Source organism: Oryzias melastigma, linkage group LG8 (genome assembly GCF_002922805.2).
Source record: "Oryzias melastigma strain HK-1 linkage group LG8, ASM292280v2, whole genome shotgun sequence".
NCBI lineage: Eukaryota > Metazoa > Chordata > Actinopteri > Beloniformes > Adrianichthyidae > Oryzias > Oryzias melastigma.
The window spans coordinates 5911312-5925837 of NC_050519.1; the positions used below are offsets into that span (position 1 = coordinate 5911312).

General features: G+C 34.8%; 1 protein-coding gene across 5 annotated transcripts in view; it reads left to right on the plus strand.

The window, feature by feature from the left end:
• Window positions 1–6287, plus strand: part of LOC112145972 (SH3 and cysteine-rich domain-containing protein 2) — a 54199-nt gene extending 47912 nt beyond the window's left edge. For all 5 annotated transcript variants that reach the window (XM_036213167.1, XM_036213170.1, XM_024271496.2 and 2 more), the window contains 2 exons: window positions 1506–1643; window positions 5956–6287. In XM_036213167.1, coding sequence (XP_036069060.1) covers window positions 1506–1643; window positions 5956–6054 — 237 coding nt within the window. In that variant the 3' untranslated portion in view covers window positions 6055–6287. The remainder of the gene's footprint in view (window positions 1–1505; window positions 1644–5955) is intronic.
• The last annotated feature ends 8239 nt before the right edge of the window (window positions 6288–14526 follow it).

Sequence of the window (14526 nt, forward strand, 5' to 3'; positions counted from 1 at the left end):
TCGTTGACTTGTGACTCAACTTGAGACTTGTTTGTCTTGACTTGTGACTTGAAAATGGGCTTGTTATTCTGGACTTGTGACTCAAATAGGGGCGTGTTGGTCCTGACTTGTGAATCGACTTAAGACTTGTTGATTTTGATTTGTGACTTCACTTGAGACTTGTTGTTCTTGACTTGTGACTCAACTTGAGACTTGTTGGTCTTGACTTTTGACTCGAGTTGGGAGTTGCTGGTCTTGACTTGTAACTCGACCTGTGACTTGTTGGTCTTGAATTGTGACCCGACTTGGGACTTGTTGGTCTTGACTTTTTTACTAGAACAGGGGCTTGTTTTTCTGGACATGTGACTCAAATAGGGGCTTGTTGGTCTGGACTTGTGAATCGACTTGAGACTTGTTGGTCTTGATTTGTGACTCAACTTGAGACTTGTTGGTCTTGACTTGTGACTCGACTCGGGACTTGTATGTCTTGATTTGTGACTCGACTTGGGAGTTGCTGGTCTTGATTTGTAACTCGACTTGGGACTTGTTGGTCTTGACTTGTGACCCGACTTGGGACTTGTTGGTCTTGACCTGTGACTCAACTTGAGACTTTTTTCTCTTTTTGGACTCGAATAGGGGCTTGTTATTTTGTACATGTGACTTAAATAGGGGCTTGTTGGTCTGGACTCATGAATCGACTTGAGACTTGTTGTTCTTGATTTGTGACTTGACTTAAAACTTGGTATTGACTTGTGACTTGACTTGAGACTTGTTGGTCTTGACTTGTGACTCGACTTGGGACTTGTATGTCTTGACTTATGAGTCGACTTGAGACTTGTTGGTCTTGATTTGTGACTCGACTTGGGACTTGTTGGTCTTGAATTGTGACTCAACTTGGAACTAGAGTGCTTTTGACTTGGGACTTGACTCGAACTTCAGGACAAAGACTTGAGACTTACTTGAGACCTGCTTGAGACTTAGAAAACAATGACTTGGTCTCACCTCCTGTGCAGTGCGTTGCTAGCTAGCGACTGGGATGTTAAGTAGAAAACAAAATCAAGACGCAGAACTACGTTTGCTTTTAAATAATTAATTAAATATAATGATATTTTAAATCATTACAAATATCGCCACATGAAGTATCGCGATATTTTACACAATCGATATTTTCTAACACCCCTAAATAAAGCCAAAGCATAATCATAAAATCTAGCAGTAAAACGTTATAACATTAGTGTCTGTATACATTTAGTTTATCAGAGAAGCAGCACTCCACATAAATCTGTGGAGGCGATGCAGAGGCTGAGGCTCGACCTCCACTCTGTCCGCTCATGTTTGAAAATATCCTTTGGCAAAGCGCTGAACCCCATCGCTCTGGTGACTCGGCCTCCCATTCTCATCGGTGTGTGAACGTGTGACTGCAGCACTCTGGGCCTCGACAAATATAGACGTTAACGCCAAACGTCATGTGACCTGTCTGCACTGGATTGATTACACATTTTAAGCTGATGTTGTGTCTCTTCCAGGGTAAAAGTGGAGACAAGATCGGCTTTTTTCCCTCCAACTTTGTGCAGAGAGTCCGTCCGGGAGAACGCGTGTGGCGTGTCGTCCAAGGAACGTCTGGGAACCGGGAGAGAGGACACATGGCAGTGAGAGAGTCCCAGGTATTTTTGTACCCATCCTTCATTTTTTCCCTCCAATAACAGGAGTCAATCTGCGGCTCTCCATGGTGGCTCTTTCCCGAACCAACACTACCTAAAGAAAACAAATAAACAAAGCAGACAAACTAAGACTACCAAGATCCACACGGCAAAAAGTGAAATCTAATAGGAGCTTGTTATTCTGGCCCTGTGACACGAATAACAAGGCTTGTTGGTCTGGTCTTGTAAATCGACTTGAGACTTGTTGGTCTTGATTTATGACTCCACTTGAGACTTGTTGGTCCTGACTTGCGACTCGACTTGAAACTTGTTGTTCTTTAATTGTGACTCGGCTTGGGAGTTGTTGGTCTGGACTTGTGAATCGACTTGAGACTTGTTGGTCTTGATTTATGACTCCACTTGAGATTTGTTGGTCCTGACTTGTGACTCGACTTGAAACTTGTTGCTCTTTAATTGTCACTCGGCTTGGGACTTGTTGGTCTTGATTTGTGACTCACCTTGGGAGTTGTTGGTCTTGACTTGTGACTCGACTTGGGAGTTGCTGGTCTTGACTTGTGACTCGACTTGAAACTTGTTGGTCTTGAATTGTGATTCGACTTGGGACTTGTTGGTCTTGACCTGTGACTCAACTAGAGACTTGTTGGTCTTGACTTGATACTAGAATAGGGGCTTGTTATTTTGGACATGTGACTCGAATAGGGGTTTGTTGGTCTGGACTTGTGAATCGACTTGAGACTTGTTGAGATGAACTATCTAAAAACAAGCATGTACATGCTTATTTCTTTAATGGTAAGATCATTCTTCTCATTTAGTAGATTTTATGCTAGATTATTTCACTTATTTTAAGGTTCTTAATTATCTCAGTAAGGTATTAAGGCTTCTTACTAAGATTTTATTGTAAGTAAAAACACACTTGAAACTAGAATCTCATTTCTCAATCTCAATTTTCATGCAAAATAGTAAAGATTATTGCAACAATTCACTGTTTTTTTGGAAGAATTGAAAAGTACGATTGTTTTTAGTATTTTTGGCTGGTTTCAAGAAACAGATCCCTAGTGGTTAGCATAATGTCAAGATAACCTTACTAGCAAAATCTTAATTAAAGAATCATTGTAAACATTTTGAGAAAATTAATCTTGGAAATTATATTTATATTAGTAAAAAATATACTAATTTAAGATATGTGGGGTTCCTATGAGGTTAGATATTATCAGAAGTTTTCTTGTTCTGTTGGCAGATCATTTTTCTTATTTTAAGCAATATTTACCCTAATTTTGTACATTTATTGTTGTGTTTGAAAGCAGACTTTTTGCAATGTGACCCCAAACTAAAATAACAAAACCCATTAAATTTCTTAAAGGCTAAAGTGAGACTATAAAAATCTAAAGTTTACTAGCCAACAAGTGGGCCACGATAATAACGTTTGCCGTGTTAGAGCCACTAAAAGGGACAGTTGAAGAAAAAAGTCAGACATAATGGTTGCTTATGACTACGACACAAACAGGTTTTGCTTTTGTGGAAAAGGAGCAAAAGCTCAACTAGGAAAAAAAAATCATAATCGAGGCAGCTAAAGATAGAGAGGCTGGTTTGGCAACAAAAACAACTTAAAAACGGTGGAAGAAGGGCTGATGAGGAGATGAAGAGGAGAAAAAGATGAGGGGAAAAGGAGGATTAGCATGCCGCTGTGTGAGCTCAGAGCTAGACTGGCAGCTTTGGAAATAGCAGAAAATCTTAGAAAAGCAAGACAGGGATGGGTCTTTAGGATAAAGCTCTTTAAAACATAGAGAAAGAGAGCACAGCGAGCAGGTCTAAGAGTGAAACGAAGACACATGTAGAGAAAGAGAGGATGAGGAAGGTAGACCGTCCAGTGAAATCCAAACCACTAACTCTTAGAAATGGAGATGGATATTTTAAGGTTTCAAAACTTTTTTTTTTTTTCTTTTTTTTCACTTTCAACTCTTTTTTTTTTCCCATTTCCAAATCTGAAAATTTCTGTTTCAAAACTTTTGGTTTGCTGGGGGCGGGACTAACATGAAGGGCCAATCAAAATGAATGAGGGTGGTAACTTTAGTCCCGGTGCGTTCACTGACTCTAATTACAGTCAGAAAATAGCTGTATTGTCTGTACTATAATTAGTCTGAAGTTGTCAGGTGTAAAAAACAGAGTTTTATTGTGTAAAACCGCTCGTCTAAAACTCTGTTCTAGCCGTTCAAAGCGCCATCTTATTGTGTTAAACGTCGGAAACGTCTTTATGGTAACATAAAATGGTTAAAACACTTAACAAGCCCCAGTTCTCTCCCGTGCCCTCATGGCTAGTGCGCTTACACATGCTGTCACAGCAGAAACACTTGATTCCTGCTTAAAAATGTGAGAAATCTATGGATGAACGAGTCTTTCGTAATTGTCACAGTTCTCAGAGTCAGTGAACGCAACAGGACTGAAGTTACCACCCTCATCCTTTTTGATTGGTCCTTTGTGTTAGCCCCGCCCCAACACACCACAACAGGGCCAGACGTTTTGAAAGTGAAATTTTCCGATTTGAAAACCAAAAGAAAAAAAAGCTGAAACTGAAAAAAAGCTGATAGCTGAAAACACTGAAGCTGATAGTCAACTTAAATATTGTTTAAATGCCAAATTACCCTCAAAACTGAAAAAAGCCTAAATTAGCCAAAACAGCTAGCATGCAGCTGAAATATAAGCTAAACTCCATATAGTCTAAAAAACTGACAAAGCCTAAATTACCCACAATAGCTAGCATGTAGCTGAAATATTAGCTAAACTCCAAATAAGTAAAGATTTATTTCAAGTTTTTAAGTATTTTTTTTTTAAATTTTCAAAACATTTCTTTTCATTTTTTGTCTTTTCAAATTTTTAAGATTTGCTTCAACTTTTCATTTTTTTTCCCAATTTTCAAAACATTTTTTTTTCAAATTTTCAAGATTTATTTCAAGTTTTCAGATTTTTTTTTCACATTTTCATTTTTGTATTTACAATATCTTGTTTTCAAATTTTTAATTTTAAAAAAGCTCAAATTAGCCAAAATAGCTAGCGTACACGTGAAATATTAGCTAAACTTCAAATTAGTAAAGATTTATATCAAGTCTTTAAGTTTTTTTTTCAGTTTTTATTTTTTCAAATTTCAAGATTTATTTCAAGTTTTCTTTTTTTCACATTTTCATTTTTTTTATTTACAATATCTTGTTTTCAAATTTTCAATTTTCGAAAAGCTTGAATTAGCCAAAAAAGCTAGCATACAGGTCAAATATTAGCTAAACTTCAAATTAGAAAAGATTTATTCCAAGGTTTTAAGTTTATTTTTCAAATTTTAAAAACATTTTTTTTCTGTTTTTATTTTTTTCAAAATTTCAAGATTTATTTCAAGTTTTCAGTTTCTTTTCACATTTTAATTTTTATTTATTTACAATAACTTGTTTTCAAATTTTCAATTTTCAAAAAGCTCAAATTAGTCAAAGCAGCTAGCATGTAGCTAGCTCTGATCGTCCAAAAATATGATTCATAGGTTAATTGGTGAATTTTGTGAGCGTGCAACAAAATCTCAACCAGTCCAGGGTTGAGATTTTAGTAGCTGGGATAGGCTCCAGCAACCACATGATCCCGAAAGTGACGATAGAAGATAGATGGATGGAGGCTTTCAAGCTGTCTGGTTGTATCATCAGTGGGTGGGCTGAGTGTGAGTCAGTGTGTTTGCAGATGAGTAAAAACATCAGATTGACTTTAGTGCCTCTACACAGATTGAACAATCACAGATGACTAAATCACAATCGTTGCAACGAACCTCGTGATTCTTAAACCTTCTAAAAATAGAAACATTTTGAGACTGCTCATGGATTAACAACAATTCTCTGCTCAACGTCCGGAAAGACATCATGAAAAAAGAACACAAAACGTATTACAACAACACACTGCTAAAAGATGAAGCCTAAAAATAGAAAAAGAACACGAATCTTAAAAAGAAATCTTCTGTTCGTGTAGGAAGTCATTTTTAGTCTGATAAAAAAATTCTGTAATTATGTTAAAAAGTTATGGTTTTAAAAATATAAATAAGATGTGTTTTGGATTTTGGCCCCTTGTGCTCTACAGGAAGCGTTATGCAGGATTCGTACAAATGTACAGTTACAGTTTACATTTTGGTAACCATTTTTGCACAGCTTTAGACTTTACAATTTAATATGTCTTCTTTTTTACTAAAAACCTCTTTTTTTCTTATATTTTTTAAGATCAAGTCTTTTTTTAAATGCAGTGATAATTTTTTAAACTTTCCATTTCTTGATATGATCTTGTCTGATCCCTTCAGATCTGTGTCGGTAAGAGAGAAGACGGAGAGGTGTTTGTGAAGCTGAGCAGTGGGAAGAAGAGAGGCTTGGTCCCCGCTGACTCCATAGAGGAGATCTGAACCTTCTTCTGTGTGGACGTCCATCCTCCCTCCTCCTCTGCATCCAGCTGGGTTTCCCTGATTATCCGCTCTGCCCTCCATCCGCCCTCTCCGGAGAACCAGCAGCCTCCTCCTTCAAACCCAACAGCAAATATGCACTTCTGCAAACATCTGGGATCCTGATATTTGCACGACTGCAAGCCTTCAATCGAGCTATGCAGTCTCTACGAAATGAACTTCTTTGCAATTTTGAAGCGTTGCTTTTTACGTGTCTTTCGATAGTCGCCAGTGATCTTTGACAAAGGTTTTTAAAAACGGATCAACAAGCGTGGGAAGATCGTGTTTTTCTTTTGAATCTCATCTCTGTCTAGTCTCGATTTTTTGGAGCTTCGGGTAGAGCTACGCAATAAGAGACTCATGGCAAAAGCAACCACTGCCATCCATGGAGTAAATAAAACAGACTTCAAAATGTGCAAATCCCAAACTTTGTAGGTGTGAAGTTTTAGCTTAACCCTTTAACACCGGTGATGGTTAAACGCAAAATATTTAACATACTGTAACTTTTCTATGGGGTCGAATCAGGATCTGCTTGAAGTGAATGAAAAAACTGATTGGAAACTTGAAAAATAGAAGTTGTAACTGAATTTTTTTTTTTTGAAAACAAGACATTGGACCTTTGAAAAAAATAAAATTTGTATAAAAAATGTTTTGGAATTTTGAAAAAAAATGTAAAACACAAAAAAATACAAATGTAAAATACAAAAAAATTGGGGGAAATTTGAAAAAAAAAATCGAAGACTTGATATAAATCTTCAAAATTTCCAAAAAAAATTAGAAAAATTTTTGGGCGGAAATTTGAAAAAAAATCTTGAAAATAAAAAAAAAATTGTACATTTGAAAAAAAAATGTAAAACTTGAAATTTATCTTAAAAATAAAAAAAATGGGGAAATTTGAAAAAAAAATTCTAAAACTTGATATAAATCTTCAAGATTTCAAAAAACATTTTTTTTAATTTTTGGCGGAAATTTGCAAAAATTCTTGAAAATAAAAAAAATGTAAATTTGAAAAAAAATTGGGACATTTGGAAAAAAATCGAAAACTTGAAATAAATCTAGAAAATAAAAAAAAGACATTTTTTGGGGGGGGAAATTTTAAAACAAATACTAAAAACTTGAAATCTTTCACCGCCCTCGTGTAAAATTAGGTACAGCTCTGCAGCGTAAACTCAAAAATCAGAATTGAAACTAAACTGAGGACTGAAAGTGAAGATTGAGTAAAGCAAAAAAAAATGTTAACAATTCCAAACAGCAACTGTTACTAATGGAATTTTTTTTTCCATTAGTAATTTTTTACACTTTTTTTAATTCACTTTTTTCCCCCAAATTTTCATTTTTTTCACATTTTCAAGATTTATTTTAAGTTTTCAAATTTTGGTTCAATTTGTTTGTTCATTTATTTCCTTCTTTTTTAAATTTACAATATCTTGTTTTCAATTTTGTTGTTTTTCAGTTTCAACGTCTATTTTTTTAAAGTTTTCAGTCTGTTTTTTCGTTCACTTTAAGCTGATCCTGATTTGACCCCATACTTGCGTTCAAGCGACTATTTCCAATGAAACATCTATGGAATTGTGTTTCAAACTCATGTTCATCCATCACTACGCACATTTTTAAGACATCATTCATGCTCTACTTACAAAACCGATCCATTGAACATGTTGAAATGTGAATTATTTGCTCTGAAATTCCCTTTTCTCAGCTTCAGAATCCACTGGAATTGTGTAGTTCGAAGAATGTGTTATTTTTTATGTCCCTGGTGTTAAAGGGTTAAGTTGCCCTTAAAATGCTTAATTTTTTCTGATTTTGTGGTTTCACAGAAAAACTTAAGAAAAGTTAATGTCCATTTGTCTGCAGAATTATTCATTATGGATGCTTGAAAAGTAGAAAACTGAATAACCGTGACTGTCTGAGTCCAAATCATGCTAGAAAATCACACAAATCGACGTGGAAACAGTTCAGAGGATTAAACAAGAGTCTTCCAAGTGAAGCAAGAAAAACATTAAAATCTTTTTTTATTTTTTCACGCTGGAGCTCGAGAGCAGCGGCGGGTTGTGCGAGCGTATTTCAACGTGTGCGCTCATGCTCACACAGCAGGACGTAAACTGCAAAAACAACAGCCCAACGGGGACGTTTCAGCCCACAACGAGGACTCTGAGTCCCCCTGACATTTTGTAAGATGCAGAGAAAACTGAAAGAGAAGGAGGTCCACATATGAGTCAGCACGCATTCAGGTAGGCCGGTCCCCACGAGCGCAGCAGTCATCATTGATCAAAAGTCAGGCTGTCATGTTCCACGCCCTCCCCGGCTCTCCTGTCTTCTTGTTATTGATGTGACTTGTCAGTCCTGACTTTAATTTGAACACATCATTTGCTTGGACGCGAGTTCATTCTTGGTAGTTTAGAGAAGAGAAAAGAACAAAGACTTGAAATGAGGAATTGTGAAAAATTAAGCTATTTTTTTCGGTTTGTCAGACTACAAATGTACTGTAGCTGACAAAAAACATTGTTTCTGTCTTGTCAAAATAAAAGTAGCACTTTCTGTTCATGAGCGGTGTATCTTTGAGTTAACTGTCATCAAACGGAATAATAAACGCAGTTTGTCTTCATCATCAAGCTTTGTAGTGGACGAGGTTTGTATCAGGAAGAAAGATCAATACAAGAAAAAAATGGAAAACTGGATTTTTTTTGGTCAAACATTATGTTTTTGTTTTGTTTTTTACTTTTTGTCAGACAAATCTGACTCTCAAATCCCGACTGGGTCTTTTCTGTTTGAATGTTCGCAAAAACATGCACTCACTGGTCATTTTTAGGGGCTCCAGCCCGACTGTATGGGGTCAAATCAGGATCAGCTTGAAGTGAACTAAAACAGATTTAAAACTTGAAAAAATTGATATTGTAACTGAAATTTTTTGAGGAAAAATTTGAAAACAAGACTTTGTAAATTTGAAAACGTTTTTTTTTATTTGAAAAAAAATGAAAACTTGAAATAAATCTTAAAAATTTGAAATAAATGTTCTTGTAAATTTGAAAAAAAAAGCTGAAAATTTGAAATTAATCTTGCCCCGCCCCCATGTAAGTATAGGCTCGGCATGAAATCAGAATCGAAACTAAACTGAGGACTGACAGTAAAGAAGAAAGAAAAGCAAAAAAATACTTGAAGTTTAAAATTCCAAACAGCAACTATTACTAATGAAAAAAAAATCAATCAGTAATTTTTACATTCACTGTTTTATATTCAAGTTTTTATTATTTTTTTTTTTCAAAATTTTAAGATTAATTTCAAGTTTTCAGTATCTTTTTTCTCAAATTTTCAAAAAAAAAAACGTTTTTTATTTTTCCAAAATTTCAAGATTTATTTCACAATTTCAGTTTTTTCTTTTTTTTTTTTTTAAAGTTTTCGGGGTTTCTGTTTCAATTTTTTTCAAACTTTCTTTTCAAATGTTCACTTTTTTCAAATTTTTAAGATTTAATTCAAGTTTTCAGTTTTTTTCAAATTTTCAAAACATTGTTTTTTTAAAAAAAAAATTAATTTGCAATGCCTTGTTTTCAAATGTTCAATTTTTTTCAGGTGCAATGTTTATTTTCCAAGTTTTCAATCAGTTTTTTCATTCACTAAAATTTAAAATTAATTTAAAATAAAAAAAAATAAATATTTAAATCCCAAGGGGAAAAAACACCAATTGTGATGATTTCTCAAAGTAAAAACCAAATAAATATTTTACATATTTTTATAAAATCCACAAAAGTGGATAGTTAATGTAAAAAAAAAAAAAAACATTTTTACAATGTAAACTGCTGTCCGAATCAACAATTTCAAAATCGAGTTCACTAAAATTTCACAGAAGTCTTTGCAAAAAACTAGCGTGCATCAATGCTCAATAGCAAATATGGACCACAATGCATTGCGATTGAACAATTTTAGTTTAAAAATATGTGTTTAAATATCATTTTTTAATAAAACATCCATATTTAACACAGTGGATTCATAAATAGATGTCGTCAAATGTTCATATTGATTCGATTTTGACGTCATATCCGGCGTTAAGAAAAACAAATGAAAAGTAGTGAGCATAACTATATAGTTATATCAACAGTTAGAGATTAGGGGAGGACCATCTTACAGAGAATGGTCAGAAACAGAGAAAATATCTAACGAGGTGGAAATAATTTGTTGATATCAGAAGAGAATGGTCAGACTGGTTCCATTTGATAAAAGCCAACAGTAACTTAAATAACCAGTGGTTAAAACTGCGTTCTGCAGAGGAACATCTCTGAACGTTCAACAACCTGGAGGCAGATGGACCACAGCAGCAGAAGAACACACCAAGTACTACTCCTGTCAGCTAAGAACAGGAAAATGAGGCTATAACTCACTCAAAGTCAACAAAACTGGACTATAGAAGATTGGAAAAACGTCGTCTGGTTTGATGAGTTTCCATTTCTGCTACAGTCAGATAATACAGTCAGAATTTGAAAGAATGGATCCATCCTTCCTTGTTTCAATGATTCAAGATGGTGGTGGAATGGATGTCCGTCTTCTCCCTAAAGAACCTATGCTGAACCTCCAGTCGCAGCTGGAGAAGACAGACAGATGTTTTGCTGGTTTTCACTCTTGGAAGGCAGAAAGAACCTGATTTCTCCACTGAAGCGTGCAGATTCACAGAGCGGAAAGTTTGTCTTTTTTGTCTTTTTCTGTATCTGTGGTCACGCCACTTTAGATTATCGACAGCCCCCAAAACGAGGACGCTTCTTTGCTTTTGTTCGCTGGTTTTCATGCACAGGATTTTTCAGACTGAAGATCAATATAAATAGCACATAATGGCAGTGATGGAGGGATTGTAATTAGGGTCTGTTTACCTTATCCACTGCATCAATCAGAGGAAGATTAATGGTCGCTTTATATTTAGCACAGAAAAAAAAAAAAAACACAATTCTGACTGGCTTTGCAGGTTTGGCTTTAAGCAGCATATAGGTCACTTTTTAAAAGTTAGCATGAAACAAACCTGAACACAGCAGTTTTTAGGTCAGCTGTGCTCATTTCAGAACGCTGGTCGTCACCATGACGTCAATTAAGAAGTTTTCTGAAATTTTGGGCACTAAACTAAAAAATTAAAGGCTCTAAACTATATGAAACAGTTTTTTTAATAACCTAATATTTAAGAAAACTACTTATATCAATATGCTATCACTCTTTATTTCAAACATTATGGAGAGTTAAAGTTGGCCCAAAAAAATCCCTTTTCCTCTTATTTCCGTCTTGAAAAGCAGGAAAAGAAGATTAAATGAAAATAAAGTATTAGCCTTTCATCTGTGTGATGCTAAAGCAGAGATCTGCATCCTTTAGGGCTATTTAGATCAGTTTTATGTTGACCAAAACCCATCAAATGTTGCAAAATTTAATTTCATTGCTTAGAAAAAAATACACTTTATTTATGTTTTATGCTCATAAAGTGTTACATTTTTTACAATAATTGCATTAAATTTTAGTTTATTATATGAAACAAAATAAAATACACAAAGAACATCCTCATGCTGCAGCAGATTTACTTAAATTAAAAATGCACAGCACCCAAGTCAAACGCTACATTTTCCTTCAAAACTTTGTTGAATTTTAATCATTTTTTTCTCCTTTTACTCGCTTTTGCTAACCTTTTAGACTATTTCTGCCTCTGAACAGCAGACGATAAGAATGTGAGCTTTAAGTTTATTCTAATATAACGTCATTCAAATTTATGTAGCAGCAAATTTTCTCCAAACGGAAAATTTAAACAGAAATGACAAAACTAACTAAAAAAGTAGCATTATCTGCCATAATGTTTGTGTGGATGCTTTTTGCTGACAGTAGTCGCTGAAGATTCTGAAGCTTTTTTGCTGAAAATGGTGACACAATTTACTTTAATTGCTGAAGGGATTTGCTGAAAATGCAAAAACTATTTGCACAATGTTAAATTTGAGCACTTAAGTTGACCTAAATTTCTGAAAAAAATTGCCAATTTTGCTAAAATATTTAGTGTGTTGGTTAAATATGAGCTAAAATCCAAAATAGCCTATAATTCCTTAGTAAACTAAATCAGTTAAAATGTTAGTATGTAGCTGAAATATCAGCTAAACTCTAAATTAGAGTAAAAAAACCCAGTAGATAACAAATTAGTCAAAAACGTTAGCATGTTGCTTAAATATTAGCTAAATTCCAAAATAGCCTAAAATTCCATTGTAAGCTAAATTAGTTAAACATGTTAGGATGTAGCTGAAATATTAGCTAAACTCTAAATTAGAGTAAAAAACCCAGTAGATAACAAATTAGTCAAAAACGTTAGCATGTTGCTAAAATATTAGCTAAACTCCAAATTAGCATTAAAAAAACCTCAGTAAATGCAAAATTAGCCTAAAAAAGCTAGCATTTTGTTTGAATACTAGCTAAACTCCAAAATAGCCTAAAATTCTATAGTAAGCTAAATTAGTTAAAAATGTTAGCATATGGCTGAAATATCAGCTAAACTCTAAATTAGCCTAAAAATCCCAGTAGATAACAAATTAGTCAAAAACGTTAGCATGTTGCTAAAATATTAGCTAAAACTCTAAAATTAGCCTAAAAAAACCCCAGTAGATAACAAATTAGTCAAAAACGTTAGCATGTTGCTTAAATATAGCTAAATTCCAAAATAGCCTAAAATTCTATAGTAAGCTAAATTAGTTAAAAATGTTAGCATGTAGCTGAAATATCAGCTAAACTCTAAATTAGCCTAAAAATCCCAGTAGATAACAAATTAGTCAAAAATGTTAGCATGTTGCTAAAATATTAGCTAAACTCCAAATTAGCATTAAAAAAGACCTCAGTAAATGCAAAATAAGCCAAAAAAAAGCTAGCACATTGCACTAGCTAAACTTCCAAATAGCTTAAAATTCCTCAGTAAACTAAATTAGTCAAAAACGTTAGCATGTTGCTTAAATATAGCTAAATTCCAAATTACCATTAAAAAGAACCTTAATATACAAAATCAGCAAAAAAAAAAGCTAGCACATTGTTTGGATATTAGCTAAACTCTAAAATAGCCTAAAATTCTTTAGTAAACTAAATTAGTCGAAAGCGTTAGCATGTTGCTAAAATAGAAGCTAAACTCTGAATTAGCCTAAAAACCCCAGTAGAAAACAAATTAGCAGCAATGTTAGCATGTTGCTAAAATAGAAGCTAAACTCTAAATTAGCCTAATAAACCCCAGTAGATAACAAATTAGCAGCAACGTTAGCATGTTGCTAAAATATTAGCTATGCTCAATTTTTTTAAAATTACTATAAAAGATGAAAACATTGCTCATGAATATATTTAAAGGGTTGTTGCTAATCTACTAAAAACTTCTTGTTCATTTTCAATCGGTCATATTTGCTGAAATCGCTGAAAGTGTGATTGATTTTTTACCTCCCGCAAAGTGTACGGAAAGGAGCAGGAGAATTAACACAATCAACTAAAACAAATTAACATAAAAACCTGACAGTTTTTCAGATTTTCATCATTTTTCTTCACAATGGAGGGACAAAGAAGCAGGTTCCAGACCTCTGTGCCAAAGAAACAACACTTAAAGCAACAGGAATGCATATTAAAACATTCATATTTATCAGTCATATAAACCTGTGGATTCTGCACCAGGAGAACAGCGTTTGTTTGAGCCTGTATGAATTAAAACCGCTGCTGGCTTCAGTAATGAGTGAAAAGCTGCAGTGCAGAACTGGCAGCTGCCCTTTGGAGATGCCACGTAACATGATCTGCTGTAATGTCAGGACATAACCGAGAATCCTGCTCGTTATTCCCTTCTGCATGACAAGAACGCAAGAAAAGGGACAAATATTTAACCACTTTTCCACTTTCTGGGTTCACTTTTCCTCCACTATACCAACTAAAATAATGGGAACTGTGCTGACAGATGAGCTTTTGGTTGTTTTTCTCAGCTAGGGTGGCTGTTATACACCTCTATTAGCACTTGACAGCAGCGGCCATCTGTGCCTGAGAGTGCAGCAAGTCCTCTCAAGCCGATGAAACTTTGCCAGTGTGGGAGGACTGATGAGCAATTCCATCTTTCCCTCCCTCCTCTAAGAGTCATATTCAATCTTCAGCTGGTTTGATCTGCTTCTTCACTTCCTGCCTCCTTTGTGAGTCTCACTTCACAGCCTCACACTGCAGCATCTTTCACCTCATCGGCAGGCTTTGGACTCTCTTCCATCATTTCCTTTCTTTGCCTTCATGTCAGCCTCACCTCCTTGCATCAGGCTGGCTGAGAGTTAGAGTACAGACAATTTGTCCTTTTGCCGTTTTCCTGACGGAGTTCCTTTCTATTTTAGCGCGCCTTACTTAAGCGGACAAAAGAAGAAAGCCGGCCTCTAAAAGTGAAACGGCCTATTAGTAATGCCTTTATTAAGAGGTGTCAAACTCAAGGGGAAAAAA